The 22,246-nt window shown below is 42.9% G+C and overlaps 1 protein-coding gene across 1 annotated transcript in view; it reads right to left on the bottom strand.

The window, feature by feature from the left end:
* The window catches only part of TCF20 (transcription factor 20 (AR1)), a 41,926-nt gene that overhangs the window by 14,909 nt on the left and 4,771 nt on the right, over window positions 1-22,246 (bottom strand). Inside the window, exon 3 of the mRNA XM_008937568.1 lies at window positions 21,358-22,236. Coding sequence (XP_008935816.1) covers window positions 21,358-22,236 — 879 coding nt within the window. The remainder of the gene's footprint in view (window positions 1-21,357; window positions 22,237-22,246) is intronic.

Genomic DNA, 22,246 nt, shown 5'->3' with positions numbered 1-22,246 from the left:
GCTGAACCACGTCCATCTGCTATGCAGTGCATGTGTATCATGACTGTTGCAGTGATTATGATGTAGGGAAGTGTCCCTGGGGCCTAGAAAGAGACACTCCAGCAGCTTATTTTTACCTTTCAGAACACAAACGTTACATTTCCAAAGAGAAAAAGGGTTTTTTTTAAGAAATCTAAATCAATATTCAAATGCATACCCAAATGTGTGGACCTCTAGCCAAAATGCAATATAATTCACTCTCTCATGGGAGTAAAACCAAGTTTCATGTATAGAAAGTGTCTTTTCCTGGCTATGAAGTCAACCCTAGAAGAATATTATGTATTATGGGCAACAGTCCCAGATTCACCTATGCCAAGAATTCACAAGTGCAGCTTGAGGAGTTCTGAACCAGAGCTCATTACCTGTATGCCTCATTTCTGCTCTTAGATGGGGCTGCCTGAGATTAATTATTCTGAGAGGACAAGAACCAAGCTGGCTCTTCTTTTTGAGCACAGATAGGAATTTCCAGTTTTGTTCCTCAGAGGCATTCTGCCCTCGCCACTTTATCTCCTCTTTGAAGTACCATCCCACTGTTGAAACAGAAGAGGTCATTCTTTCCTGGAACACTGTGTCCTGTACAGAGCTCAGAGCATAAGAACTACAGCAGCACAGATTAAATGGTAGCTGTGTGAGATGAGTGTGCTGTGCAATACAGCTGAAAACAAAAAGACCCCTAGCAAAACTTCTGATATTTTCTCCAAATGTTAATTTAGTCTTTGAACTGATTCTTTGCTGCATCTAACGTGGCTCCTCTTGCTATTCTGAAACTTGCAGCAGAAACACGAGAGGCATTTTGATGAATTTTAAGTGTGCCTGTAGCACTCAGTGGAGAATGGGTATGGAACACTTTCAAATTGGTTCTAGGCAGGGCTGATCAGACAGGAAAAGTGGGTAGTTAAGATGCCAGAGCATCAGCATCAAGCTTCCATTTAGCCTTTTTTCAGTCTGCCAGACCAACTAGATTATTACCAAGGTTACTTGCAGCTACGCCCACAACAGCAATTCCCCAGTGGGCTCCTACAGCACTGACTGCTCAAGGCAGAGATCATCTGCTGCTGCTGGCTCCCCTGCTGCTGAACAAGTCTCCATTCTGGCAGATGCTTCTGCTTTTCACAAGCCACTGACAGTCTAATGGCCCCATTTCTTCTACCTCCTGGGACCCCCGACCATCTGCTTCTTTCAGGGGAAGCTGGGGAACCACATACACAATAACTACTCTTTTCTTTCGAGTTCTTCCTTCCTGACACACCACAGAGTGACTGAACAAAGCAGGCACCCTACAAAGCTGTGTGGTTCTAAACCAACTTAGAGTCTATCACTTAATCTTTGAAAAAAGACCATCATCAGGTACTGCCACGTGGTTTCCAAATATATCCTGGTGTTTCTAGAAAGACAGAACAGAGTCACTAAAAAAAATTTCTGGTTGGTCTCAGTCTTCTTTTGCAAGACATCACTGCTCTGCCTGAGAAGATAAAAAGATGCACAGTTCCTGCTGGTACTTTTTGTGGCTTTGGTTAGAACCCTTATCTTCTCTAACCTTTTCACATTTCAAACCAAAGACTAAAGATGTACAACTAGAAAACATTCTAAATCCAAAATAAAATGGAATTTAGTATAGGAAATGTGTGAGTTTGGCTTAATAACCACTAATTGCCCTCTTTGGTCCATGAGCAAATTTTCACCCCAAATCCACCATCCTGCAGCCACTCACCAGCAGATGGTGGTGCCCTGCTTGTCACTTGCAAAGGAATTATAGCATTCTCAGCCAGGGAAACTGCACTCAGGCTCTCATGGGAAGAGAAATTCCTTTTTTCTCAGTAAGCAGCCTGCTTAACCTCCCTTGCTTGAAAAAGCTGAAGGCTGGTCCTTGGAGCATGCTCCCAATGGGAGGTGCCAATGGATAGTAATCATTGCCAGGCATCTAATCAATTCCTGGCCTAAATTAAAAAGAAAAAAAAGGTGGGGAAAAAAAAAAAAAAGGAAAAAGAAAAAAAAGGAGGGGAAAAAGAAAAGAGGCCACACAGTGAAGATTGATTCAGAGGTCCTATCTCCACAATTCATCTCTGGCCACAAGGCACATATATCTCACTTAGAATAGGCTGGAGAGACTGAAAAGTGCCATTTAGAAGAGACACTCCATCCCCTGAACTAAATTATCAATAGTATTAAAGCCAGATACATTGTCTCTACCTCTCTATGCTATTAGCAGCCCATTTCTTCCTCGCTACAGCTCATCATTCTCTGTCTACCAAAATGAAGTAACACCCAACCTGAAAGTGTGACCAGTTGGGGGACAGCTACCACAGCTACAGCAGGGCTGCTGCTCTGAGTCTTTACAAATACTAGAACATCCACTAGCTGTACTTCTGTTGCTTTAAGTTTGTTTTTTTTTTTTTCCCCCCTGCAATTTGTATTCCTTCATTACTACAAGAATAAACTCTGAGAGCACACAGCTCTAAACATCATAAACAGGGGTGTGGGTTTAACATAGCTAATTTTGGCTCCCTCAGATTTGTACCCAGCCCCACATAGGTGTTATAACATGAACATGTTCCTCAGCTACCTGCCTTCCCCCTCACAATCAAGCACAAGCTCTCAGGCTTGTGAGAAGAAGAGCCCCAAGCTGCTCAGGTAAAACACAGACCTTAACCTTTCTCTTTGGCTCTGCACTGAGAGGTAATGTCTCTGTCTAGGAGCACAGGAGTCCCACAGCACACAGAGTGGGAGGGCAGGAGTGACTGGATGAGCCCTTCAGCATATTCAGGGCAGCAGCAGGAACAGTTGCTCAGAGGCAGAGATTAATTGCTTCTGCCCAACACTAATATAGTGGAGGAATCTTGTGAAAACACCTTCTCTTTCCTGTGCAACAATTACCTAAACAGCCTAAGCAAGGACATTCACAACAGATGCAACTGTATTATATTGTCTCCTGTCTATAATCCACAGAGCCTTCTCTTGCTCATCAGTTGCTTCTTTCCATTTGCTCCCCTTCACCCCGCACTCAGGCCTCATTCTACCTTCCTCTTTTCCAAGCACCAGCTTTTCCTTTGCTCTCCATCTTCTTCCCTTTTCCTTTGCTTTGCTTCCTAGCTCTCTCCTTGGTTTTCCCTTCTTGCATGCCAGTGTCAAGAATGCACAAATGGAATAAAACAGAAAGCAACAACTGAAGGTTACTAGAAAAGAAAAGCAAGCAAAAATGAAATTAATTATACAGGTGTAACTCTTCACTCTACATGCTACATGCATTTTCCACACTCTACTTCTGTTTAAATTCTAAGCTTTTAGGAAGAGAACTGCTTCTGTGCAACTGCACTGTAGAAATGCAGATGTCAGATGAGGATTTCAGAGCCAGCTGCAGTGTTAGGAAGGAGGGACTTCTGACTACTCCTGATTAAACAGTTGGCAGGCCAGGCAGAGGCTCGGATTTAATATCCAGGCAAAAGGGCAACTGAAGCAGCAGGCAGCCACGTTCTCTTTCCTGGAAAGCAGGATGCAGAGAGGCAACTTATTGCAACAAGCTGCCAGGAAAACTCAGAAATGTGTGCTCTCTGCTACAGGAGAAAAGAGATGTGGTTTTGGAAGACTGCTGCAAAAAGGGATGGAGATGAAAAGAGATCAGGGTGGGCAGACATTTTTAGGAGACCGGAGAGGGAAACAGCACTTTCACTCTGACATGCAGATACTGCAGAAGTTCTCAAAAAACCCAGACACAATACACGAGAAAAACAAACCCCACAATTAAAAAGATAAAAATCCTTTATGCTATTAAAAGATATCGCTTGCCAATGGTGATACAGTCTTGTAGCAAGCAAATAAGTAATAATAAAGGAAAACAGTCACTGAAGTCAAACTGGTCAGCTATCTTCAAGTCAAGAAACCAAGAACAAATTTAGATCCCAAGATTTCAAGCAAAAGACAAATCCATGATCTGGAAGATGCTGTACTAATAAAGCTGCATTAAGATCAGTAAAAAGTGAGAGCTGCAGTGCTGCAAAGGCTGCTGAAGCACAAAGGGAAGCTGCAGCTCAAAATGGATGGCATGGGGAAAAAAAAAACACCACAGGAAAAAAAGATGAAAGAACTGAACTGAAAAATGTCTTAGAAAAGGGAAATCCTATTTGATACATACAAACCTGATTAAAATATAACAGAAGCACCTGAAATGAAGAAAATTCCATTCTATTTCCCCCTCAGCTTGAGGGAAAACCAGAAAGTAACAAGAACAGAAATAAATGGCTTATTTTGACAAAGATTGGCTCAGCAGGAGAAATTTCTCCAGTCCTATGCAGACACTTGAGCTATTCAACTGTACCTACAGAGCCTCTCAGAAAGGGGGGTGAACAATCAGAACATGTGAAGTTCATAAAATTATCTGAGGTTGTCAGATCTCAAACTGATGGCAGGTGAAAAGCTGCAAACCCACCTCACAATCCTGGAGAACTATATGACAAAATGGAGATGAAAATTAATGTTGTTAAGTGCTAAGTGATACACATGGGGAAAATATTTTCACATATGCATATACATGATGACAGACTCTGAATTAGCTTTTACTGCTCATGGGAAGAGATCAGAACTCATCAGAACTCATCCTGGACAGAAGCATCCTGCAGTTCCTGAACCACAAAAAAGCAGAGCCAGAACATAAGTTATTAGGAAAAGAAATCAATAATAAAACATAAATCTTCATTGTGTGTATATGTTACTCCTATAGCATCCTGAACATCTTAATAACGTAGGTGGTTCTGGTCACTCTATCAATAAAGGGACACAACAGATCAGAAAAAAATAAACAGACACACCACAGAGAAAACTAAGACTGTAAAGAGCTTCCATATGAGAAAAGACTCAGTATTTTGGAAAAGAGGTAACTGAAGGGGGAGTGAGATTTACAAAACCAAACCATGGTGTGCACAAGGGAATGATTCATGGCCATTTCCAAGAATGAAGAGCTAGCAACAGGTTTAATCCATTTTTTTTTTTCCCACACAACAAATAATGAAACTATAAAAGCCATTGCCAAAGAACACTGCACTGGCCAAAATGTGAGTCCAAAAGCAGATCAGACAAATTCATCAAGGGCAGGTATGCCACTGCCTGTTAAACACCGTGGTGCCAAAGAGGCTACTCTAGAGCTGTGACTGCTGAAAGGGAGGGAGTAAATACTTAAAGAGCACTCTGTGCACGTCTAGCTCATCACACGTCTCTGCAGAGAACTGCCCCTGGCCCTTGCTGGGGAGAGAACTCCCCAAAACAGCCTCCTGCACCTGCCTGCAACAGCAGCTCTTCTGCAGACCAGGCAGAAGACATACCACATTGTGACAACCCACAATGAACAACAAAATACCTCATGATTAATTAAAAAGAATGTAGGCACCCAGAAATTACACTGTTAGGTTACCTGTTTTTAAGACTCTTCAGTCTTATCTCTGTCACAGGAAGGCTGAGCTAAATTGTGACACTGTACAAAAGGGTTCAAATTTGATCTAAGTGATAAATTCATGTTCTCTACTCCATACAAGCCAAGGTGTTTCATTCACTGGGTGGAGTGATCAAAGGCTCAAATGTGCATGAACATACTCCAGGAGATGAGAGTGGTGAAATGCTGATGAAGTCATGGAGGAGGATGAACCCTGCCCAGCTCTCAAACGATGGGAAAAGAAAAAAAAAAAACAAAAAATAAACAAAATAATGATCAAGCATAACTGAACCAGAATTGAGGTTACATACTTCAGGACTGACCTGACAGTTAAAGGCAGATTTAGCTAAAAAAGTCAAAAATAGTGACTTTAAATCATAATAAAAAAACACATTTAATTTCAAATTAATTAAATTCAAATGGCTACATACTTTTGTAGCCATTTCATATTTTAAAATCCATTTTAAGATAATATATGGACTACCAAGTCCAAAAAGACCAGAAATGCATAAAACTTGTTTCTTTTGATGACAAAGTGCCACCCTGAATGAGAGAAATATTTCAGATAACCACTTATAAGTATAGGGATTTGCACCTGCTGAAGTATGCAGGTCTAGCAGAAAAAAATATACAGTTTACATTACCTTGTCTATTCATTTGGGGAATTAAATGTGCAACAGTAAGTGCAATTTAGCCACAAAAAGGTCTGAAAGATAGAACAGCAGACTTAAAAGAGTAAAAAGACACTCAAATTTGTGATTATGTGATAAGGACACACATGCAGAGCTGTGGGAACAGCAGAGTCAGCAAGACAGAACCTCTACTCCAGTTGGACTTTCTGCCAGTACTAGATTTCTTTCCCAATCATCTTGGGTACTGGAAATATCTGAATATATGGTGAATTTCTATTTAGCACAAGGTCTACTGAGTGCAGTATAAAACGGCAGCAGGCAGTTGCCTTAAAACAAATCAACATCACCACCATAGGGGAAGAGTTTCTGGATAAATTGAACAGCTACTAAAAGCTCTCCCCTGTAAAGCAACCTTTGAATGCCAACAATTAGACTGACATCAAAAAGGAAAAAACTGACACAAACAAGTAAATGCAACGAACTCAACCCAAGGAATTTGTTTTCAAGAGGCACACTGTGTGACAGAACCAGTTTTCCCACTAGTCAAAGAAAAAAAGGAGATGATGCTCAGTATTTTCCAAAAGGCTTAAAGAAAAAAAAAGTCTAGTTCATTAAGAACACAATCACTGTGTTATTAGTGGCAGTGGATTCAACAGAAACAAAAACTTTGTAAAGCTTAAGAATTAAGGAAATGCTTTTGAGCAAGACTAACTGTAAATGGAAAAGATTTTGACAAGATATTAAGTACCTACACTACCTACCCAAGCAGGAAAATGGGTGCAGTGAAAATCCACCCTGCCAACAACCCAGAAGACTGTACCAATGGACAGAAATAAACCATTAGTCATTTGTAATATTCTCCGAGAGTCCCTGTCATGAACAGAGCCCACTGTGCTCGACACCTCAGTGGCACAGAACAAAGAGCTGGTGGGTGCAAAGGGATGGAGCAGGAAGGGTGAGACTGAGCCCATCCCAGCAGCAGGCTGCACAAACCCCAGTGTCCAGCAGAGATCCAGCCAAGGAGGGCTTGGAGAAACACATGAGGGAAAAGGAAGGTAAGAACTCAAGTGTTTGGAAAGCAAGGCAATTAATTTAGGAAATTGTAAGATTAACCAGGACACACTGATTGGAAGTACATTGTTAAGTTCTTGAAACTGAAAGAAGAAAAAGAAGCAGGATGAAAGGGGGTAAAATAATCATGAGTAACTTGTATTTGAGGTGTAAGAGGAAGCCAGTGGATGAATATGAAAGGAGCATGCAAAAATGGTAGTTTAGAAAAAAAAAAAAATCTTTGCAATAGCATTCCAAATAGACTTTTGCTCATTAGTAAGAATACTAATTCTTAAATTAAGGTCTAAAGAGCCACTCCTACTGCACAGTCAAAATATATTCCACTGCAAGAAAGAACAGGTATAAAAGGTGCAACACATCTGACTGGAGAATGAATAGCCTGTCTCCCTAGAAAAAGGGTAGCAAATAAGAATACTGCTCAATGCTGTTAGAGAGAATGACAAGAAGACAGCTCCTCCAGAAGGCAGCTGAAGCAGCAGTTGGCAGCAGAGCTATAATAAGGAGTGGCAAAGGGCACCCAAGTACTCCTGAGGTCACTAGTGCCTGCTGCTACCAGCCAGGAAGAGCAGACAAAGAGAAGCAACCACATGAGGTGAAATGAATCCAAGAGGAGAGGTAAAGGTGCAATGCCTGCAAGCCAGCACAGGTCTCTTCAGGGATAAGCTGTCCAGTAACACATCAGTGTTTAAAAAAACACAAGATACAAGCTCATGAACTACATCAACAAATAATCAATAGCTGTTGAAGGAAACGAAACAAATTAGTAACACACATTGACTAAATGACCTCAGATACAGAGGAGATGCTCTATGTAAAATAAATGTTTGCTGGCCAAAATCTCAATCAGTTTAAAAAGGAGGATGTTATCTCACTATTGAACAATCATCAGGAAAACACCTGCAAGCTATAATGCTCTAGGTGGCTGCTTAAACAGCCTGCTACAATAAGGGCTACTTTTCATGAATTCTGAATTAAATTTATTAAAAAAATAGAGGGTCAGTAGGCTTGCCAGAGAGGCACAACAGAGGAAAGCTTCCCCTGAGCAAGCAGCAGCCTAGAAGCAGCAGCACACAAAGCCAGCAGGAGAAGCCCAGGCCGGGTGGCATTCCAGCTGGACACCAGCAGGCAGCTGGCACAGCCCCAGGAGCTCCCCTGGAGGAGAGACTTCATGCTGCTCTCCTGGGGGAAGGACAGCATCTGAGGATTAAGGACCTGGGTAGTTCTCCCCAGGTGTGAAGGGGAAAAAGAACCCCCCAATACCAAGATATTTTGGGCTCAGACCACTGCTGAATACTGGTAAAGGCAATAACAGATAATTGAACTATTTGCAAGCCTCACCTTCAGTCTTCATACTTCTAGATCAATCTATAAAAAGATAAGGAGGATTGGTATGAGCCACAGACTCTCTAAGTCAGTCCCTGTGCAAGATGAATGAGAATTGGCAACCTTGTTTTCACCTGAGGCAGAAATTGAAGGATAGAGGCATTCTGAGTTGTTTTAAATCTATTTTACACAGGCACACCCCTCTTCTCAGTTCTTACTCCTCCATCTTCTGAAGGCTCTAGCCCAAAAGCAGAAGTGTAAGTCAGCAGCAAAGTCTTCTTTGTTAGACAGCTTCACAGATTCAGAATGCAAAATGCTTTTGGCATTACCCTCGAAGCTATTTGTCCAGAAAACAGAATTTATTGGTAAATATTCAAAACTCTTGTTCCCCAGGAACAGCCTCTGCAGATTTCTGCTCAGAGGAACAGCACCATGTGGCATCACTAAAGAAGCCTCGCTCTCCCCAATGATCCTGTGTGATGGTTCAAAGGAGGAATAATTAAATTTAAATCTAGGAGTTAAGACTGCATTAAAACCTCATAAAATAGTTTTATGTACCTATAATGTGGGTACTGGAATTTTTCTAATCTAACCTAAACAATTTCCTAAAATTAACATCTAAAAAAATGGTTGGTTTTCTAGAAAGCATTGGTTATGCATTGTGTCAACCCTGAAGTTTTAGGGATTATATTTAACTTGAAGAGTTACTCCCCTAGAAAACATGTTAACAATTAAATATAGTAATGAATTTGCATATGGTACCAGTACATTCAAGTCATGATTTTCAGCATTTTATCTTCCTACAAGAAAAGAGAAAGCTATCATCAGGTGAACACATAAGAAAACATGGAAACATTAAGGCTGGAAAAGACCTAAAGAGATCATCAAGTCCAACCATCACCCAGCACTACCAAGACCACTAAACTGTGTCCCAAAGTGCCACCACTATCTTCTGTGGACCTGACTCTAGGTGACAGAAGAACAAACTTCAGTTTTGCCCATTACAACTGAAATGTGCAACCTTCTATCAGCTCCATAATCTTCCACATTAAGAACATCTGACAGTTTAAACACATACTGTACTTGCAGTTTTCAAAGCACTGGACACATCTTAAATGGTCACAAAATAAGTAGTTTACAAGCCTGTTTTACAGAATAAGTAACTGACTCAGCAGAGGCCATGTAGGGAATTTTTGGCAGCACAGGCACAAAGTATGAGAAGTTCACAGCTCTCCAGCCTGCACTCATGTCCATGAAGTTGCCTTTCCCTCTCATCCACACCCCTCCTTTTTTTTCCCCCCCCTTTCAAGTCTCACACTGAGCAGCAGTGTCCTTTAGAGGAAGTCCCCACTTCAGAGCTTCACACCAGGACAGCCTCCTCCTTTTTCCCCTCTCTTAGTAGCGAGCCTTTTATGAAGCTGTACAGTTTCCTTTAATCATCAATAACTTTCTGAAACTTGGCAAGCGTGAGTTCTCAGTGAGAATAAAGGAGTCAGACGTGCAAGAAAAGCTGCAACTAGCAGCACTCTGGAGCCAGGCACCAACAAACCCACGTTTTGTGAATGGTTCCCCACGAGAAAAAGCCAAACATACAGCTGAGTGAGGACTAAGGGACCCAACCATAAATCAAAAGAAAACATGCAAGGAGCTAGGAACAGAAAGGAGAAATCCCTAGCAAGTGAAGGCTGCACAACCAGTTCTTAACATCAACCTTCAATATCTTCTTGAACAGAAGGAGAGCTCAGGACACAGACAGCAATTAGCCAGTTGAGATAAGACCTACGTGTGTTTATGCCACAACTGGCTGTGCAGCCAGAGCCCAGAAGACATGTGGAATCTGGTTTCACCACTGGCAGCTGCAGCAGGCAGAGCTCTGGGCCAGCTCCCCACTCACCATGGTCTGTCTGGAGCAGGGCTGATAGTTCAGGTTCAGCCCTACACTGTTACACCTACCCCTACCTGCAAGCAGGAGTGGACATAACAGTTCTAAGTTCAGCAGTTCTGCCAGTCTGGAGGCAACTTAAGGTCTACATGATTAAAGTCACACCCTGAGCACTACTTGAATTTCTCAAAAGGAACTGCAGCTATTTCAGCCCTTTTAAGTGAAGAGAAATGCCTGCCTTAGGTAACTTCAGCTGGCAAATTAGACCAGAGGAGGAGAGGGAGCATCCAGTCCCTAGTGCTTCTACATCAAGGAATAGTGATAATCATAATAATGATAAAGCAAGCCCACTACTTTTTCATATGTCTAGACAACTAGATGGTTGCACTTGACATCAGTAATAAATGCTGCAAAGCTACACATTTGAGAACCACCTTAGACAAATTTTAAAATGTAATTTTTATTGAATTTAGTAGTTTGTGTAATTAGTAATATTGTTTTGGAAAACCTTTCTCTCTGAAGTCATGGTCTCCACCAGTGTGCTCGCTTCCAGATCTTTTTAAGACATCAGATGGCACGTGTACAATCTGCTGTCCCCTCCTGTCCCCAGCTGGGGCAGTTCCCTGGATCAGCACTGACACCAAGAGTGAAGAGATGGTCCAGCCAAAAAATTAGCTTGATAAAGACAAAGGGGACAGGAGGAGAATTTTCTGGCCAGATGAGCTCCCTGACCTGGTCAGTCACAGTGCAGTAGTGCCGCAGAAGGGGAGGTGGAGGTGAGAAGAATGGCTTCCAACAATCCAAACATAGCCTACATGGGATTACCACCATATTTCAACTTCAGAACAGATTCCTCAGTGGAGCAGAAGAGGTTTACAAGGGACAGTCTTTGCTCTTTTGTACCTTTAACAGCAAAGGAGCCTTGACCTCTTGCTATATTCTTACCTCCCTCTACCCTCATCTTGTTCCACTTACCACCTCACCTGTTTCACTTCCCCATACCCCTGCCCTACACTCATCTCTCCCCTAATTCACTCCACTATGGCACAAAGCAATTAAGGACTACTAGGACTACAAAACCCAGTGTTACTGTGAGGTGCTGATTATTTCTGATAGCTCCCTACGTGAGGGGCTGATCCACAGCCAGTCTCTGTGCCCTATGCCCAGTCTGTGCTGTTTGGGCCCTTTGCTCTGCATTTCCTGCTCCCACCTCCTCTCCTGGCTCAGTGCTGCAGCAGTAATAAGCTGTTGAGGGCAACTATCTCAGCATTCCCATCCCCACATTGCCCAAACTCTGCGCCCAGATCTCCAGCAACACACCTTCTCAACATGGCCCAAGCCACTTCTGCCTGCCCATAGCTTCAGCAATGCAAGGCTGCTGCTAAATGCTAATTGCTTACTAATGAAAACTAATCATCACGCAATTAAACTTTAATCACTAAGCAGCTGGCTGAGATCCAATCCGTAACAATGAAGGTTCATTAATAACTTTTTTCCAAAGTGCTCCATCCATGAAGACCATCCTGCACTCCACACAGAGCCCAGCTAAGTGTAGGAAATGGCTTGAAAAGTGTTTCCTCTGCCAAGAAATAAAAACCACTCAGAGCACAGCAATGTGAGGGCAGCACAGCTTAGATTACACTGAACAGGAGAGTTTTAAGACTCAGGGAACCCAAACTCTGTTCCTAGCTTCTCCCATGACCTCAGGCAAACATGCAGCACAGACAGAACCTCTTTTCTCCAATTCTTGTCTCTGCAGAGCAACGTTCTTTGAGGCAAAAAAAAGAAAGTTTTAATTTTGCTGTAGTTTCTAAAATTATTACATGAATACTCATCATACTTCAGTTTTATTTTTACTCATCTTTCTAAATCTAGGGAAATTAATCTAACCTCTTTCAGAACATATTTCTCTAATTAAAAAAAGATATTGCAGTTATATAACTAGGTTTATAATGGGCAGAGAGATGAAAATGTACTTAAAAGAAAAAAAAAAGTTTAAAGCCTGCTTTCTATATTGTATTTTACAAAACTTCTCCCATCAGTATGAGAGTCTCAGCTCAGCCTACCCCAGGCCTGGCTGCTGCACAAAGCACTGTTTAAACAGCTTTTTATCAACGTGGTTTGTGTTGCAGTGTTTGAAGAACCTTCCCTTAATTATCAGTGGTAGAACATTAGTATACCTGAAGCATTATTTTGGCTTATTCATTGATCAAAGGATTCAGGATAACATTTGTTTTAAAAATAAAACATAGAAACTGTAAATGTGTTTTAAAAAAAGTCTTACAAAAGATAGGATTCTAATAATTCATACAATATTATACAACAGAAAGTCAAACTCCTCCAGAAATTAGCCCCTTATCAAACTGGATAAGCACAGAAAGATTAAGAAGAAAACACTTTTCTCAAAATCAGGGAAAATGATGGTTTCATGGGTTGCATTCTTGCCTAGCTGTAATCAAATACTGGGCATTTGAAACTCAGAGGTGTGGAGCAGAATAAACCCCCGACGTTGAGTGTCCTTCAACATTTGTTAGTAGCATTCTTCTAAGGAAGTTAAAGGGCTACAGAGCTCAAGTGACTACCATCTGGAATCAGTCTAAGTTAAAAAAAGCCAGCTCAGTTTAAGCTAACAAAACAAAACACAAACAGCACAATCCCCCCCAACCTTTTTTGCCAGCACAGCTTAAAAACATTCAAGCTAAAATGACACATAAATGGATCGTATTCACTCGCTATTGAAAATTTAGCAAGAGTTTGGCATCTCTACAGTAACAGGCAACTTAAATCTTACAAAGGGATTGTGTGAGCTTGTGGATAGCCAGACAAAAAGCTCTAAAGCTGTGTTTAGAAATCTCCTGCAACGAGACGGCCCCGTTCCCATTTGGAAGAGCTTCTTAAGAAATTAAAGTTACTTAAATGCATTTCTAAACGAAAATTGTACATAGATTTTGAGAATCCCTGATGCTTTATAGAAAGGCCACAACTGTGGAATGAGCAAGCTCCTTTTTACATGCAGGTTTCCAGCACTCCTGGCTACAACTAATGTAAGTGGCTCAACATCCTATTCTTTCCCAACACTATTGTCAGTAAATCTATTTTCCTCTTTCCTCACTCCACATGCTAGACAAACAGTAAAATACAAAACCACATGCAAGTGCAGACATAATGCCCATAATTTGGGATAAACTTAGGGCAAAGGAGTCTGCTAGCAAAGATGGACTAATTATTTCCCTGCCTCCCCTTTCTCTGCTTTCTGCCCCCATGGACAAGGTCCACGCTGGAGAAGTGTTTCCTCTTTTCCCACTATCACCTTTTTGTCTGAGCCCTCAACCAACCTCTAATTCCTGCCATCTGTGCTCCACAATCACCACCACACAGCACCAGTTTTACCCCATTTCTACTTGCAATAAAGCCAGGGAAAGCCAGCTTCATTTCACAAATTAACTAACAGCTTCCAATCACTCCAGATATCGAAATACACGCATCAGAAATGTAGACTTGGGTTCTGTCTGTTCACCTCTTTGGCATCCGAGGCCTGTGATACCACTAAAGAGCTCCTGTGAGCTACAAAGTGCTGTAGCACTAGTCATTCACACCTCCAGGTCCCCACCAGAGGAAGGCAATGAACTGAGATACAGCAGGGCCCCTCCAGGCCCTCTCTGTGGTGGCACACTCGTACAGACCAGGAGTCACGACAGCACAGAGCTTCAGTAGCACACCAGATGGCAATGCCTTGCTGAGAAAACCAAATCTGAAGTTCATTATTCAGCCTGTCTTTCAGAATTTCTTTCTTCTCCACCCAAAATTTCATGCTTCCTTATTTTTATAACACTGCAGAAAAAATATTGAAGATGCTGCCATTTCCTGAGGAACGAAAGAGAAGGTTAAAGCATCTCTCCTAGGGATGTCTTCAAGCCAGAGGCAGCACATTTCCAGCCCAGCTTAGGTGTCTGGACATGGCCCATCAGTGAAAACCAAGGACTCAACTTCTTGAAGAGTAACTGTAGAAGATGCCTCTGGATTCTGTTGCACTCCTCACTTGAGGGGTTAAAGCACACTGAAAGCTGTTGCCAGAGATAAAAATAGGCAGACAATGTTCTCACTACAGCCCTTTCTCAAGCATTGCTAACAGGCAGGTCTGAAATTCTTTACTGCCTCCCTTTCCCCACAGTGAAAAAATTAACAAGCTCCTGTGTCACTGCTTCCCAGTCTGGAAATTTCTCCTTACTATGACAGGTCTGGGTGTAAAAAACACAGTTTTTCCTTCCTGTGTTTGCCAGGTACGTGGCCTTTAAAGCAGCAGATTATTATTTCAGCTGAACCCTGACCTGATGCAGAACTTCAACTGAGGGCCTTTTTTTTGGGGTGGAGTGAAAAGGGAAAAAAACAAAGGTTCTGCACATATTTCTTCTCTGAAAAGAAGGGTAATGAATAAGAGGTCAGCATCCATCTCCCAACGCTTAGAAACAGTAGCAGTGTGGGCCTAAAACACTTTCAAGTGGTGGTGTCACCAGGGCACGATTTTGTGTTCCAGCTAACTTGATCTAATGGTTCTAATTACCAGTGGAAAGGGCCCTCCCTGTCAGGAGCTGCAGACGTGGCTCAGAGAGCAGGCAGATTCAGATGGCTGGTCTAGCACAAAGATCCCCCACCCCAAGTTAGCTTTCAGATGGGTTAGCTAGCTAGAGATCAACCCACTGGGCAAAGGCACAGCTGGTAAAGCTTGCACAGCCAACAGCCAGCCAAGAGGCCAGGGCAGGATCCCCCCTCTTGACAGCAGCTTCCTCCTGGCCTGGCTTAGGGCTGGCAGAGCACTTCTGTGCCAAACCAGACTTCAGAACAGACACCTTCAGACTCATGGTGCTGCACAGGTTTCTGGAGCTAGAAACTGTTTTGCCAGAGGCAGCTAAATCTTCCACGATTTTCTCAGTCCATACTGCTTCCCAGCTTAGGCATCTGATCAGCCACACAGCTAGGAACCTTTTAAAGGCAATTACTCAGAGCTTGTAGGAGTGGTTTTGTTAGGCTTTGATTTCCCAAGTCTGAGAATATAAATAGCTTAATTCCTAGTGATCCCTCTAGGCACCTTTCTCTACCCAATTTACAGCTAGGGTCCAAGATGGTAGAGGTAAACAAAAGAAAACTGCTCCCATGAAAGCAAGAGAGTAAACAAAACACTACAGACAGGCAATCCTCATTTCCTCTGTGGTGCAGATTTCCACAGACATCAAGCAGCAGGAGTCCTAAGTGGTCAAGAACAACTTTTCTGTGCAAAACCAGAAGTTGTCCTCCATGAAATCTGGACAGTGTATGTAAGTCTACCCCACCTCCAGCCCTACCAACTAACCACACTCAGTACTCAACACGAGCCAGAAGGCTGCCCCTGCCCAGCAGTGACCAAAAATTCAGATAGCTAAGTGTTAGTGAATAAAAAAACAGAGACATGCCTTTGGGTTCTGAATTCTGTGAGCCCCTGTGTGGTTTTTATGAGATTTCTCCAAAGTCAGTCTGTTCTTCTCAGCAGAACTGCTCACAGTTCTAAAGGTGGATTCAGCCTCTTCAAGCAAGCTGCAGGTTTTGAAAGGGAATCCATGGAGTCAGACAGACAAAATTCCAGACTGGTGAGAGAAAACCCAGCACTTCCCTCCACTACACTGTAGATCAGGGGCAGATTTTACCCTTCAGTGCTTGTTACTCTGAAGTTCTCACTGAAACCCAAGATGATACTTTCAATAAAAAGCAACAGAGGGAACTGGTTCAAAGGACTTCTATTTACAAGCAGAACATTTCTCAAAATGGGAATGAAACAGAGTGATAAGCATTAAATTCTCTAGATCTTTTAAAAGAAGGTATTTAAAAAGGGGGATAAGCAAGTTTACCTTTTGCAGACACAAGAGCTAGTTTACCTTCAGGATCAATTCTGACAGGGTATAAGGAGGAACAAAAACAAAACTAAGAAAAAAAATAAACCAGAAACAATACCTGTGCTAGGCCAGAGCCTCTGCCTTGGAATAAAAGAGTCTATTACAAAAATTTCAGAGGAGTGGCATACCACCTCCAAATCAACAGCTCTTTAGAAAACAACAGGAAAACTATCTTAACAGATTCTGCAACTCAACCTAACACAAAGAATATTCTCCACATTGTTCTCTTCACTTACAGTTTCTTGCATTTAATACTGAGAATAAAGACAATCAATTCTTTTAAATGTTAAGTCTGTTGACAAGCACTAAAGTGACTTCATAATTTTGCCAGTTTCAAAGGTAACCAAGATTTCATCTTGCATGAAAATGAGTTTCTCATGAATAGGAAAACGAGAAAATAAACAAGGAAACTTTCCTTAAAGGTATTTATAGTAAACTGCATGCAAATGTTACTTTTCCAAATCTATAAATGCAAAGAAATAGTTGCCATGACTGTAATAAGAGAGACCAAGAAGTTTCCAGAGGAAGATTACAGCTGTATTTGCACACCTGCTGCAGGAATACCTGCTGGGAGGGTCCCACTATCAGAAGGCAAAGATCTTAGCCCAAATCACTTAAATCTGCTTTTTAGTGCAAAACATGGAATCTGGCCACCTTCCATATTGGAGTGAAAGCATTCTGTAGGTAACAGGACCACCCAGAACTAGAGAGATGGCATTTTTTCAGTTCAAGATTTCATTAGCCTTGGAATCAAAAATGTCCAACTGCTAGAAAGGCTGGCTGCCCTTAGGAGCAGCTTAAGGGGAAGGACAGACTACTTGGCAGGAAGGTCCCTCTGCTGGGGGATGTAGCTTGAACCTCAAAATGAGGAGGACTAATCCATTCCACACATTGAAGAGACTCTATTTGATCAGCCATTCCTCTTCTCAGAATCAAGAAGCCTTCTGTAGTGGCCAGAGCAAGAGGAACACCTTTTTGCCTTTGAGAAGGGCAGACTCAAGCACTTTGGAAACCAGCTCGATTGGTGCTTAGAAGATAATTAATCCACACCATTTTCAGTCTAGGGTGAAATCAGACTTTAAGGAAAGCTCAAAGCTCAGGAGACTCACTTCACAGTTTGAGAAACCTTTTTAAGATAATGCTCTCTCATCTCAAATTCTTGTAGAGTCTTCCTTGAGATCGATTATGGGGCTGCTCTCAAAAAACTGCAGTGAGACACAGACATTTATTCATATAAGGAATAGAAAACTTATAGCAGGAAGAACACTTCAAATTCCTTCCTGATTCTGGCAGGTAAATAAGAAGCAGAGGTACTGGAGGGGTTGGCTTCCATGTGAGGAAAATCACAAGTGAATTTGTGCAAGAAGAAGAAAGGCAGGAGAGGTTACCTATGCTACCACCTCTACAGCATGGTTTGATGGTTTATGGCCTTCTACTAAAAGTTTAAGTTTCTTTTTTCTATACGAGGATGCTGCATATGCAACAACAACAAAGCCAGATCTCTAAAGAAAGAATTACAATTTGATGCAAATCTGATGGTACAGATTCAGTTTAAATTTGGGGCACATTTGCCCTTTGTGGATATTACAAGCAGTTTACAAAGCTTCTCAATTATGGCACTATTTCATTTGAACAGAATGTGTTACATATATGAATTATTCACATCCAGGCTCACGACCCTTCATATGCCATAAACTAATGTCTTTAGTTTTAGACCAAAACTAAGACCTAGATTCCCTGTGCACACGTCTGTCTCCCCTGCTGCAGGCAGCTACGTGGATTGCACGTCTGCCTCTCCAGGACACTGACAAACTGCACACAGAGGGAACAAAAAGAAAATGCACCTGCAAAGCAGGGAAGAAGGGAAGAAAGAGCACACAAAGCAAGCACAGGGGATCAGCTGCCTGAGCCAGAAGGGTATCCTCAGGCAGCAGGGCAGAAGAGTCTAGTTCAACAGAGCCTTTCACTGCCTGGGGATGGCTTCTGGCAGGTACACCTCTGAAAACCCTGAGTGCCACCTTCCTCTTGCACAGAACGGCCTCTGAACTGGAGGGGGGAGGATATCCTGCCTTCAGAGAAGAATACAGCACCACAGTTTGCTACAATAGGATGAAAAGGTTAAGGAAAAAATAATGCTAGGAGAAAACCTGTTCCGTTATTTGTGACAGAGGTGAGAGAAAGATGGATTGCTCCCAGGGACATGGAGCAGAACAGGCCAACATTCAGCCAGGGCACCTCTCACTGTGTTTGTGTAAGGCATTATAAAACAAAGCACACACACAAGAAAATGGTCCCTGCCCGTGAAAGTTCAGATTAAAACCAGACCCAGGCAGAAGAGTGGAGAGCACTGAAAGGCTACATATTACTTTTCTTAGAGCAGAAAGCAAGCAGTATTTATTACAGCCCGAAGTATAAAGGATTTGGAAGAACTAGTTTTAAAATCAAATGAGATTGTGAATCTGAGTGACAGGAAAATCAGGCCAAGGTGGCAGACAATGGCTAAAGAATGGTGCAGATTAAAAGCCATGTTTTGAAGCGAGGGTCTGAGAACTCACCATGAATTCGAAACAATTTTTACATCTGTGGCAGGAGAACAAGAACCTGGAGCAAAAAGGAAGCTCTACAGGACTCTGGAAAAAAGTGACAGGGTTAGCAAAAGCTACCCAAAGGCAAGGTATTCCAGGAAAAAGGGAAGGACAGTACAAGCAGAACTTCACTGAACTCCCCACAAAAAGCTGGGAGTAAAGAACAACAGCCCCTGCAACAAACAGAGGAAAGGAAGGAGGTAAACAAAAGAGGACCCAGGTGGGAAAAAAAGGTGGAACAACACCTGAAGAGCAGCAGAGCTGGCAGTGACAAATGTAGCTGGCAGGGAAAGCAAAAGCAAGTACTGGATCTAAACCTCAGCTAGGAAGAGATCACCCTAAACATGACTACAATTGCAGCAGAGCACAATCGAAGCCGTGCTGGAGGACAAGAGCCCCAGACAATGCACTCAAAGGATTTTGATATTAAAAAAGGGGAAGGAAATCAAGAGGTAATGGCAAAGGCAACACAGGCCACAGGCGTTTTGTACACTTCTTTAGGGAAAAAATACCAACCACCAAACAGAAAACCACTCATCTCTGCAGGTATTATGAGGAAAAAGCAAAGCTAGGAGTTGAGCAAGTGATTAAAAGAAAGAGGTAGAGAGAAAGGACACAGGGTTCAAGGGATATAAGGTGTTCTTGTCTGGTGCCATAAGGGCAGATGACAGGGTTAAGAGGAGGAGAAAAACCTCTATTTGTGACAAGGAGATGCTCATAACTGTTGAAAGAAAGTGACAAAGGGTAGGGCAAAGTGTATTTGGTCAGAAAGTCATCAAGTTTGCAAGCAAAGAAAGAACTAGATGTCAAACAACATGTAAAATCCATACAAAAATGTTGTGGACCATGGGCTATTACCTGTCAAGTTCAATTAGAGCCTATCAGTGTAGTGTGCTTCTGCTGGGCATACCCCAGATTGTGGACGACAACCCAAGTGGTTCAAGAACTTGCAGAGAAGGGATTTGCTACTGGAAGAACAAGGATCATAAATGAAAGACACATCTTGAAAACAGAAAAAATGGAAAAAAATCAGGCTGGAGCAATCCATGTTCAAAATACTGGTGAGCAACACAAGACACATGAAAGCACAGCCACATTATCAGAAGAACAAACAGTGGTGGAGATCTTAAGGAAACCTTGCAACTAGGAGAGATAAGAAAAATTCAGCAGTTGCAACAGACCAAGCATGCAGGCAGGGCTGGCTGAAAACCAAATGAAATTAACTGACTTTGTTTAATGAGAAGCTAGAAGAAGAATGCAGGCCAAATCAAGTTAGGGCAAAGAAACATGTAATTACTGTCAAAGAACAGTGAGTGAAAATGCAGAACAAGCCAGGAATAAAACCTGAAGAGAAAAGCTCCTGGGGAGGAAACGAGCACGCAGCATGGAACAATACAGAGAGAAGATGGAAACTGGATCCCAATGCTGTTTAGAAAAGGAAGCAGCTGAAGGGAAGAGGAAAAAGCAGTCTAGTGCCTCTTCCATGGTCTGGCCCAGCACAGAAAGCACAATGCAAAAGGTAACCACCAATACAGGGATGCAGCAGAGTGCCAATGGCAAAAAAAGCCACCCAGCTGGGCTTTAAAGTGTCAGCTTCTGCCTCAAGAATCACAAGTAGTGTCTCCATCCACAACCAGGTGGTTGTGAATCAAGTTCTCCCTTTGTCACTGCTTTAGTTTCACCGATTTTTTTCTCCCTTCCTGGATACTCACACACAGGAGAAAGTCAATCGTCAGCATGATTAGTGGTGTAATTTGTATCAAAATCACCAATGCTAAACCCATCCATGTTTCAACTAGAACTTAGAGGCCTCTGTATGATTCTACTCTACCCACCTTATTTTGTAAGGACTGCAAATTCTCTTGTGGTTGTGTAATGTGTGTTACAGCCACAGACGAACTCAGGTCTGAATGGAGCCCTGCTGCCAGCAGAGCCAACTCTGAAGTTAGGTCCAGCTTCAGAGGTAAAGTGGGTTGCTCAGGGCTCTGCCCTGTCACATCTGTGCATCTCCAAGAACAGCTGCTTTGTCATTCTCTCCTTCAACCCAATGTTTGACCACCCTCACTGTGAAAGTTTGTCTAATACTGAACTGAAATTTTCTTTGCTGAAGTTAGTGCCTGCTGCTCCTTGTCCTTTCACTGTATGGTTCCCAGAAGAACCCTAGAAAATATTAAGTATCTAATAGGATAGGATGGGGAGTGAGGGGGGAAATCACTGTAGTCATGAGAAAGCCTTTGGACATGGGTAACTTTCAGTGGGTAATGAATATCCAGCATTTAATGCCTGAAAAATCTGCCTGATCAGGTGTGGCACAGATCTAAACAAGGCCATCAAAAGGACATCACTAGAGATTTATTTAAGATGAAAGATGATCACTTTAAGACATGAGAGAAGAACAAGGAAGAAATGGTATTCTGAATGGTATACACACGGCAAAGAAGACAGCTCAATTTGTAGAGCAAGGTCTCTCTGATGTACTCACCATCTCTCTTGCAATCTCCACAGCTTCCTGCAGCCCATAGAGCCTGCCACAGACCAGGTAGATCCCATTGGCCCAGAGAATACAACCCTCATGGACCCAAAATTCATTGCTGTCAAGAGGTAGTTCAGGAATTTGTAACTCCAGCTCAGTGCCACCTTCTGAAGTGGGCATAGAGGGTTTTGAGTCCAAAGGAGTCTTTTCACCACCACTGGCACCATCAGTGGTTGCTTTTTTACAAGAAGCTCCCCTTGAAAGTGACCGAGAGGCTCCACCACAGTCCTCGGAGCGGTGCCGCCTCTTGAAGCGGGGGTGAGCAGCGAGGCTTCTCTGCTCCTTCTGCTGTTGCTGTTCCTCCTCCTCCTCCGTGTCTGTCTTGGAACCATTCGAAGCGCTTTTGTGCCGTACCTTGACCTTGCTCTGCATTTCCGTGGCCCTCTTTGGAGGTGGGTTCTTGGGCAAGGTGGCTGCGTAATCCTGGGGGTAGAAGGGCCCGAAGAGGTCCCCCATGTTACGATAGCTGGCCCACTTGCCACACAGGCAGCAAACCAGGTGCCCCAAGACAGAAGACTCTGTTACCACAGGGCCCTGCAGCATGAAGGTGGAGGTGGGCAGCGCTTTGCTCTCCGCGTTGCTGGGCGGGGGCGTCGAAGACCTCTGCCCCTTCCGACCCCTCACCAGTTTGTTCTGCTCCTCTTCCTCTGCGTTAATGATTGTGCACACGGCGCCCAGCTCGCACTTGTTCACCACATGGATGTAAGGGAAGAAGGACTTGTTCTTGGAGTCGGATTTATCCGCGGGCTGGGTGGCGTATTTCAGCTTGATCTCTGGTTCCTGGGGCTCCACGATGGGGGCGGCCCGTCTGGGCTTCCGCTTCCGCGGCTGAGGCGCA

The sequence above is a fragment of the Merops nubicus genome, unplaced genomic scaffold (assembly GCF_000691845.1).
Source record: "Merops nubicus isolate BGI_N331 unplaced genomic scaffold, ASM69184v1 scaffold22253, whole genome shotgun sequence".
NCBI lineage: Eukaryota > Metazoa > Chordata > Aves > Coraciiformes > Meropidae > Merops > Merops nubicus.
This window is presented reverse-complemented; position numbering and strand designations above follow the sequence as displayed.